The 10,928-nt window shown below is 34.6% G+C and overlaps 1 protein-coding gene across 1 annotated transcript; it reads left to right on the top strand.

Moving 5' to 3' along the window:
- Window positions 1-1,400: 1,400 nt before the first annotated feature.
- LOC111905099 (FRIGIDA-like protein 4a) lies at window positions 1,401-4,023 on the top strand. Its single transcript, XM_023900776.3, has 3 exons — window positions 1,401-2,528; window positions 2,959-3,113; window positions 3,201-4,023. Exons 1-3 carry the CDS (start codon window positions 1,634-1,636, stop codon window positions 3,813-3,815), a joined length of 1,665 nt encoding a protein of 554 aa, XP_023756544.2. The 5' UTR covers window positions 1,401-1,633; the 3' UTR covers window positions 3,816-4,023.
- The last annotated feature ends 6,905 nt before the right edge of the window (window positions 4,024-10,928 follow it).

Genomic DNA, 10,928 nt, shown 5'->3' with positions numbered 1-10,928 from the left:
GTATGTATTCCCAGAAACTTAGGAGTTGGAGTACACGTCTTGTATCATGGAAAATCTATTTCCTTGCTGTTATTGTTGTTCGATCTGTCCAGGTCTTTAATTTTATTTTGCATTAAGTTTAGTTGAACCTGTTATATATTAATGTACTTCCGAAGTTTCAATCAATGTAATCCTTATATTAAGATTTATGAAAGTATGTAATATTATTATAAGTTTTTGTACTATTCATTATGCGTGTGTTATCTGTGATCCAATGTTACATCACTATCCCGACTCGTCCGCTGCCGACCGAGGGTGTGACATTTATCTTCATGGTAACCATGACACAAAACCAACATTTATAGTAAAGGGATAAGTGAGATGCCCTTCCATGTGCATGTGTCAGTGGCCCGAGAATTCCATTTTTTTTAAGAACCATAATTACTTTGATTATATCCCAGATAAAAAAGAAGAAGCAAAAATATGATTTTTTTATGTTATCTGATTTACAGGTGGGTTAAGGATGATGAATATGGGCTAGTTGGGAGTATTTAACGCAAGTAAACCAACACCACCACCAACCATCGCAATCTTCACCACCTTTCTATCACCCTTTAATCTCAGACCCCAAAAACACCACCGCCATTTCCACCCTACACCTAATATTTCCCGCTAGCTACCAAGAAAGCCACCGTCTTCTATAGAGCCTACAAATCAAGACAAATATGTACACACATGTAAATCAATCAACACATGCACATACCTTCAAACCAACATACATGTACACACTTGTAAATGAGCACACATGTATACACCTGTAAATCAAGACACACATACCCTCAAATATAGAACCATTTTTGCATACAAAGGATTTGAGAACAATAACAAGAAGATTAATCAATTGGAAGCATCTTTATTCCTCCTATTGTTGTTCCATTTCGATTATAAGATCGGTTGTGCTAGCGATGGTGGATAAGTGTTTCTAGTGTTGGGTTGGGAGCGGAATGAAGACGTTTGTTGGGAGTTTGTATGTAGAGAGAGATAAGAGATAAGAGCAATCAGAGGCGGCGACATGATAAGTGGAATGTTCTTCAGCGAGGAGACGATGATAGGCAGTCGTCAAGGGAGAGCATGTCGCGATATAGGATTTGAAGGGGAGACACTATGAGATAAATGAAATTAGGGGTGAAGATTGAGTTTATATTCTATTTTAAAGATATCAAATATTTAATAAATATTAAATAAAATGTAAAAATTAAATTATAAGGGTAAAATAATATTTTTATTTTGAACGGACCAATTCCAACTTTAAATTGAAAAAATACAAAATTTATAACTTAGCCCCAACCACATATAGAATGAGAAACCAAAGGACTATTTTTGCAATTTCATCTAAATAAGATTAACATGTTTTTTTGATTTTTCGTTCATTCTACATTGGAGGTACTGAATAGAGAAAGGGAACAGGCCTAAGCTCCGTCTTATTCCACCACTTCGGTGTCCAGTCTTCTCTATCGGAACTAGGGTATATGATTGTGTTCATCGTCGATTGTTTTGTTCCCCGTCTCTGTACAGGAGCTTCGGATTACAGTAGAAACGTCTTCAAGAAAACCCCATTTTAGGGTTTCAATCTCAACAGTTATCATCGAAGGAAATGACTAAAGATTACGTGATAAACCCAGATAGATTTAAGAATTTCTTCAACGAATTGGACACTCGTAGAACCCTACTCACAAATGTCACTGACCTCAACAACAAATTAGTCAATCATTTTATTTCTTTAGAAGAAACCCTCAACCAAAAATCAGTAACCTTAGATACCCAGATCGAGAAATTCAAGAAAGACACCGAAAAAACCCTCGAATCTCTTCAGGTTCGCGAGAGCGCTCTTCCTGAAAAGGAAGTAACATTGGCAGCCCGTGTACAGCAGCTTAAGGATTCCGGAATTAAAGATATTGAAAACGGGGCGAGTTCTCATGGGAAGAAGAAAAGGATGTCGGAATTGTTAAGAATGTGGTTTAGAAGGATGGATTCCAAAGGATTAATGGAGTATCTGCTCGCGAACAGGAAGAAATATGAAGTATTGAGGATGGAGACAGCCATGGCGTCTGAGGAGGCGATAGATTTACTAGCGTTTGTATTGGAGGCAGTTGAAGACTATCTGGAGTTGAAAATTAGTGGTAAATTTGGAGGATTGGCACCCACACGATGTGCTTGTGGGATATTGATACAGGCTGCATTTCCGATTCCATCTGGTGGCGAACCGTTTTGTTTGTCACATGGTGGCGGTGGGGTTTCTAGTAAGTTAAAGGAGCGGGCGGCAATGGTGATGGAGAAGTGGAAGACTGTTTTGGGTAGTGGTGGTAGTGTTCCTGGTTATCGTGAGGATATAGTGGCCTCAGGGGAAGCTATTCTTTTTCTAACAATGGTTATGGGGTTTGGATTGAAAGACAGGTTTGATGATGAGTTCTTGAAGAGTTTGATGTTGGAAGTTGGGAATAGGAAGGATATGGCCAAGCTGGCAATGGCTTTAGGTTTTGGAGGAAAAGGTTAGTCCTCTTATTGCTATTTTTTTTATCACAAACCCCAAGCATGACCCCAAAGAACCAACTATTGCTATTGTTCTTAAACCATTTTCAAGTTAAAACAATACTATCAAATATGTGGTAAAGATACTCAAGAATGTGGTTATAACAATGATAAAACTAACATATGAATAAGTAAAAGATACCAAAATCTTAGTTATAGCTTGTGAATCATATGAACAAGTGATTGTTGTCTTGTTCAAAAGCATTTTCAATTATGAAATCTGTGGTGAAGATACTAAAGTATGTAGTTAACATATGTAACAATAACAATTTCATATAAGTTAAAGATACCAAAATATCTAGTTATAGCATGTGGATCATATGAATAAGTGATTGTTGTTTCAGCATTTAAATGTTATTTTTCTTGTATATAACTTATTTTTGTTTTCAGAAATAATTGAAGAGTTGGTGAACACGGGAAAAGAGGTAGAAGCTGTGTATATTGCTTCAGAAGCTGGTTTAAGTGATCTGTTTCCTCCACTTACACTGCTCAAATCCTGTTATGCCAATTGTCAGAAAACTTTTACAAAAGATTCTCCTTCAAGAGTATGCTCATATTTCTCATAATCATTATCATAATTAGGCTTTTAGCCCAAAACACTAAAAAAACTATTTGTGCTCAAAATCTTTCAGGAGGAAATCTTTAATGAATCAAAGATCACTAGAGAGATTATAAAATGCATTGAAGACCACAAACTCGAATCCGAATTCCGCATGAGTACCATGAGAAAACGGGTCGCCCATTTAGAGAGAACCAAAGCAGAAATGAAGACCGCCACAGCTGCCGCCACCAGATGCTCCCAGTCACCTGCCCGGAAGCGGTCACGCTCCCCCCACCACCACAACCACCAGCACCACCACCGGAGGTTTGATTTTGACGCTTCCCCATCTCCCCGGGCACCTAAATCGGGCAGGGTGTCAAGTACTTTTACAGCTTTTCATCGGCAGAGCCGCCCTCAACTGCCGACACATCAGCCTGCTGCCGCCAGATACCCGGTGGCAGCAGCAACAGCAGCACCGTATAGCTACTCGAGCCCTAGTGTGTATGAGAGTGACCCGTATGCGGTTGGGTATGGTGCGGTGCACACGGAGAGTCATGCGGGTTATGGTCAGTATGCAGGCCAGGATGCGGTTCAGGCTGGTGGGTCTTATGTGAGCCAGGATGGAGCCGCTAGTGGGTCTTACTCTTATGATTATAGTTCACCTGCTGTGGCTACTGAAGCTGCTACATCATACCCCGCTACGTGAAATCAGAGAAATGTGTTAACAGGTGAAGTGAACAAAGTTGACAGGAAGTTGTTTTTTGCATTTTAGTTTATGTTAATAGGATTTTTTTTTTAAAAAAAAAATTAAGGAAATAAGACTTGATTTTGTTTTGATGTTTATTTGTTCTGAGAAACTGTGTTTCATAGTTTTTAATCTTAGTTGTGATAGTGTAATATGATCGGAGGTTTGATTCTTGAGGGCATGTCAATTAGGGGTGGCAATTGTTGGTGCGACCCGTGACAAAATATGAACCCAACATAAAGACCAACAAGTTTGAGTTGATTTTTTCTAACCTGCAACCGGTTTATGTTTATAATACTAGTTGTGTTCAGGTTTACAAATAATTTTATAGGTTGATTGATCAGTGAACCAATCTATTTTAATAGATTAGAAAATAAAATATTTATTAAATTAAATAAGAGAATAAGAACTAAGAAGTAAATATGTGATAATTAGACTTTTTTTTAATCGCAACCCATGAACCTGATTATGATCAATGAGTTCTCATTACATGAATTGAATACAATGATCAATGGAAGAGTTGGGGGTATGAGTTCCTTTTGCACATTTAGGTTATGGACTCCAAACTTTAGCTAGCGACGCAGTTTGTTGTCCGGTTGCTTTCTGACGATATGTATTGACCTCTATTATGTTTACCAAATTAGAATGAATGCAAATTGTTCTTATGTCATGGTATGCTATTTAGCCCAAAGAGATCCATGTTTACATCGAATATTGTATGACACTATGCACACACACCTCAAGCATTCTACTAAGGTTGTTATCGATGAAATTAATGAGGGGTATTCACTAGGGTTCCGATAGATAGACATCCATCCGATTCATTAATATAAGTTTGGAAATACAAATTAGGATCCAACTATATAGTGATCAGAACCCTTCAAAATAGTTTTTCTTCCCTATTTTAATTCAATTGTAATTACTTCATTTTAAAGAGCCTTTTCGCTCTTATGTTCGAACTCACCACCAATGTAGAATTAGTATTTTTACTTCCCACTTAAGCAAATTCGTCTCATACACGTTCATAAATTAAAAAAGAATAAATTTGGTCCCTATGGTTTGGCGCAATTTGCATGTTTGGTCCCTAACTTATTTTTATTTAACTCGGAAGGTCCTTACTATTTGTTTTTGTTACGCGCTTGGTCATTGTCTTACCTAACAAGACTATTTTGCCCTTGAGTTTTTAATTTATTTAAATAAACACATCCCTGACCTCACCCTCACCTCACCTTATTTTATCTACCCCACCATTTTTCCATATTCCACCTTCCATTCCCATTTCATGTCTATGACTGCCCCTCCTCCCTAGAAAGATATCTACCATATTATTCACCACCATCATACACCCCATCATCAAAGTTAAAACTTAAAACCAACATCTAAAATCAAATTTATCTATAAGCCTTGACATAATATATAATATTTATCATTAAGAATTGGACTGAGATATCTGATTCAAATATTGAATCATAAATCAATTATGAAATCTGAGATCAAAATTGAAACACAAATCATACATGGAGCACGGATTGAAACTTGAAATTCAATTTATGTAGATACACTTGACGTCGGACTTAAAAACTTGAAATTAAACACTCATGGACATAGATTTATGTAACAATACTTAAAATCAGACAAAGAAATTTATACAAAGCAACTGAATAGAACTCGGTTGAGACCAAAAGCGATTAGATTGATAATGGACGTCGGCGACGATCGCTTGGCAATGGAGGCAGTTGGCGATTACTTGTGATGAAGACCAATGATGATATACAACATTGATGACATATGAGACGGTCAGATAGAACATGAAAACGGAGGTGTGTCACGTGTCATGTCTGGCCGATAGAGAGAAACAATGGAGACGATGGGGCAAGCGGTGATCGGATGGTTGGTGTCATGAGTAATAATGTTGTAGTGATATCTAGGTCATAAAGGGGTAATTTTGAAGTCGGGGTTCTATCAGTGATGAAGAGGTGGGTGGTGAGGAGTAGATGAAGGAGATACTCGATGCTGAAGATAAAGGAGGCAGCAGTTTCAAGTCTTTAGAGAAAAGGACGTAAGGTTGAGGACGGGGCGGTCGGCAATGATGATGAAGAATGATTAATCGACCAAGGGGTAAGGGCATTGAGAGAGGCAGTAAAAGAATGGGACGCACAATGCCTTTTTTTAAATATTTATAATATTAAATTAAAATAATATAAATAATAAAATTAATTAAAAAAAGAAATTAATAAGGGCATAATAGCCCTTTTAGATAAGACAGAAACCAAACATGTAACAAAAACAAACAGTAGGACCTTCCGAGTTAAAAAAACAAGTTAGAAACCAAATGCGTAAATTACCATAAACCATACGGACCATTCGTGTAATTTACTCAAGAAAAAAATACACACCATAATTTCGACAACTAACATAAGCAATAGGTAAATGAATATTTTAATTTGGTCCTAAAGTATGGGTGGAAAATTGGGTCATCATATCGTGTTTTTATCTGACATGACACGACACGACACGACAAAGTTTTATGTAACACGAAAAAAACACGACATGATGTCATGTTTTTCTAACTAACACGAAAACGAACCAATTAAAAAAAACAAAAAAATACGACACGACACGACAAATATAACATAATATAACAATTAGTTTATTTAATTAATATTTAATCATACATAACACGACAAACACGAAAAACATGACAAAAAATGTCAAATCGTGTCAATTTCGTGTCAAAATTTGAACACGAACACGACACGACATCGTGTTTTTCATGCTTGACACGAACACGAACACGAACACAAATTCAAATTTTAGTTTTGTCCCAATTTCGTTTCGTGTCGTATATTTTTGTCGTGTCGTATTATCAATTGACACTCCTATCCTAAAGTCTAATTGAATTAAATATAACAAAGAAAGCATATAGAAGGACTCGTGCGTAAAGGCACCTTGTAATGTTTGTTTCTATATATATACTAGACGAATTCCCACGCGTTGCGCAACGAAAATTTAAAATATATTGTTAAAATATTGAAAAATATATGTTTAAAATGGTTATGTTATTGACATTAACTTTGATATATATATATATATATATATATATATATATATATATATATATATATATATAATCTTTATTATTTTGAACAATAATATTCATTGACATCAACCCACATTCCTCATTAATAGAATTAAATATAATTATCTATTTAGTATTATTTTTAACAATTATTATTTTTGATTAATTATATTTTTACTTATATGATCATTTTCTAATTTTAATAATGATGTTCATTTAAAATATAATTTATTGATAGCTAAATGTAATTTATAATTTGATGTTATTATCATTTAAAATTGTTATTCATTAGTTTTAAACCATTTATTATTAATAATAAGTTAAATAAGATTTTTAAGAAACACTTAATATTATTATTAAAATGTGAAACATACACTAAATAATAAAGTGATAGGATAGACAATTTGCATTTCAAAAGAGACTTGCATGGATAATATGACATATCAATGTAATTTGATTTTATTATTTATAATTATTGCTTATTAATTTTAAAACCACTTTTATTATTAATAAGTGAAAGAAACTTTTTAAAAAACACTTATTATTATAATTAAAATGTTAAACATATAGTAAAATATAAAGTGATAAGATAAACAATTTGCATTTTAAAAAAGGCTTACATGGGTTGTCACACCCCCGAACCAGACGACGGAAACGTCCAAGGGCTCGCGTGACTTTAATTGAATATCATCACAATGAATATACATGAATCATAACATAAGCGTCACCATGCATCAATATATTACAACTAGGATTGTTCACATCAAGTACATTGTTTTATCACTACACATTCATAACCTAAATAGTTTGAGTACATTTGACAACATAACATCTAACATTACTTCTTAACTCTTCCGCTTACCTGTTACCTGAGAATACAAGTTATTTTGGAAAAAAGTCAACATATGAAATGTTGGTGAGTTCATAAGCAATGTTGTGATAAAATGATTGGTGTATTTTGTAAAACCCAGAAAATCTGATATTTTCTGAAAAGACTTTTGTTTATCAAAGTGTGAAGATCCATAAGTTGATGCATGAATGATTTAAAAAAAACATATATATATATATATATATATATATATATATATATATATATATATATATATATATATATATATATATATATATATATATATATATGAAGAGTATTTTGTAATATAGTTATAATGTTTCGAACGAGTAGTATTGAATTTCCCGGAAAACCCGATGTTTTCCGATGTTGAAATGTATTCGTAATTACTGATTCTTGTATGGTCTTAACGAATGAATATTGATTAATCCATATTATATATAGTCCTAATTTTTGTCTATTTTGATTTCTCATAAGCCTTAACAAACGAAGAGAAGGGGAGTATTATGTTCCACTACTATCGTAAGTACCTTAGGCTGTCGTGGATGTGAAAAATACGATGGTCCAACTCGCATTTGATTACTGTGACCTTACTAGCTTTTCTAACGGGACACTTTGGCCCACTAGCACATAAAAGCTATTGAAAGTCCTTTTATAAAATATCGGGTCATTGAAGGCCCAATAACATATAAGCGTTATCCCTTTGGGCCCAAAGACCATGTTGGTGGGTTTGCAAGGCCCAACAAGCATGATTTGAAACTCATAAGCCCAAAGTTTGTATATTTACTCATTGTAGTCATCACGTATCTATTGAAGTCTTTTTAAATTGATGCTTGTTGTTTTGTATTGATTCGAGACCGAATCAATTCGTTTATAACGATATTTGGTAATGAAGGTGTATTCGTTTTGCGTTTTATTCGCTAGTCGGGTATCTTGTATTTTGTCTTAATGAATTAATTTGTTTAAAAGTAAGATTTTTACCTTTTCACAACCTTTCTTTTTATAAAAATAACACTTTTAGTCATTTATATAAAAGAATTTCATTTTTAGTCCTTAAAACATTTATCTTGACACTTTTGTATCATAAACTTGTTGAAAAGACATATTAAACCCAAAATTTATTTTGTAAACAGATTTAGCCCTTCAAAAATGGATTTTCTCGGTTAGAGCCCATTATTTCGCAACTTTTACAGTTTTGGCCCAAAATATAAAAAGTTTACATTTTTGATCCTTTTTGAAATTGAAAAGCATTTTTGACCTTTGAAACAGTTTTATTTCACTCCTTATCCCCTGTTTTGCAGAATGTTACAGTTTAGCCCCTTAAAACTTCAAATTCCGCAATTTTGGGCTTATTGGGCTGAAAAGCCCAAATTTAGCCCATTAAGCTAAATTTTTACATTTTTAGTCCTTTGAAAATTCTAATATTCAGGAAATTGGTTATAGAAACTGTTTTGGCTCTTTTGACCCTCAAGAAATCTTGAATTTACAGTTTTTAACCCAAGTTTTGTATTTTTGACAATTTAAGTCCTAAAATGGGTTTTATGTTAGAATATGTTCCTCATAACCTTATAAGCTATTTTTCTTGACTAGATTAGTGTAAAATAACTTAGATTATGTTTGTTTCCTTTCTCATGTCATAGATCTCGAGTTAATACCCCTTTTTGGTTGCATTTTCATCACAAAAACACATAAAATCACACACATACATGCATAAAATCACACATAGCATACATATACACATAGATCTACACATTTTCTTGTACTCTACCCCATAAAACATATGAAAAACGAAAAAGAGGGGTATGAAGATCACCTTGAGTTGTAGTTTCGATTTTGAAGAAGAATAGAAGAAGAAATTTCGATCCTAACAAGTCTTCTTGGAGGATTTAGAACTTAGATGCTTCTAAGGTGCAAGATCACAAGATTGAATGGATTTAGAAGAGATTTTTGGATGAAATGAAGTAGCTAGATCATGGATTTAACATCAACTTACCTTAGATGATGTGATCTTGGAGAAATCGATATCTTTTTGAAGAAGAAGGCACATTGGTCGCGTGATCTTGGAGAAATCTTTGATGAATCTTCTATAGAATCCCGCATGACCCAAGAAAGATCTCACTTCTCTAACACACGTTGGGTAAGGAAGGGTTTGGATGACATCAATTTTGGCTTTATCAACTTCAATGCCCTTTTTGGAGACGATGTGTCCCAAAATGATTCCTTGATTAACCATGAAGTGACATTTCTCAAAGTTTAACACCAACTTTTTCTCTATGCACCTTTTCAAAATCTTCTTAAGGTTACCCAAACATTCATCAAACGAATTGCCATACACGGTGAAATCATCCATGAACACTTCGATTATATTTTCAACATACTCGGAGAAGATACTCACCATGCATCTTTGGAATGTGGCGGGAGCATTGCATAATCCAAATGGCATCCGCTTGTAAGCAAATGTGCCAAAGGGGCATGTAAAAGTCGTTTTGTCTTGATCTTAGGGGGCAACGGGTATTTGGTGAAAACCCGAGTATCCATCAAGGCAACAATAATGTGATTTGCCCGTCAATCGCTCGAGTATTTGATCAATGAAAGGAAAAGAGAAGTGATCTTTCCGCATGCTTGAATTCAACTTTCTATAATCAATACACACCCTCCATCCATTTTGAACTCGAGTGGGTACCATTACGCCTTTGTTATTCTCAACAACCATGATTCCCATTTTCTTGGGAACCACTTGCACCGGACTAACCCATTTGGAGTCAGAAATTGGATAAATCATATCCGCATCAAGTAGCTTGATTATCTCCTTCTTGACAACTTCCATCATGGGAGGGTTTAATCGTCTTTGGGCTTCCCTCTTAGGCTTGCAATCATCTTCCATGAGTATCTTGTGAGTGCATACATTAGGACTTATCCCCTTGATGTCTGCTATGGTCCACCCCATGGCTTCTTTATGCTCTTTCAAGACTTCAATCAATTGGTTTTCTTCAAAGTCTTTCAATTGAGAAGAGATAATCACCGGTAAAGTTTCATCTTGACCTAGATAAACATATTTCAAATGGCTAGGTAAGACTTTCAATTCAAGTGTGGGTGGTTGGATTATGGAAGGTGGCATCTTGATTGGAGAATGAGATAAGGCAAC

Source organism: Lactuca sativa, chromosome 6 (genome assembly GCF_002870075.4).
Source record: "Lactuca sativa cultivar Salinas chromosome 6, Lsat_Salinas_v11, whole genome shotgun sequence".
NCBI lineage: Eukaryota > Viridiplantae > Streptophyta > Magnoliopsida > Asterales > Asteraceae > Lactuca > Lactuca sativa.
Note: the sequence above shows the minus strand (reverse complement) of the source record. Positions and strands in the feature narration are given on the sequence as shown.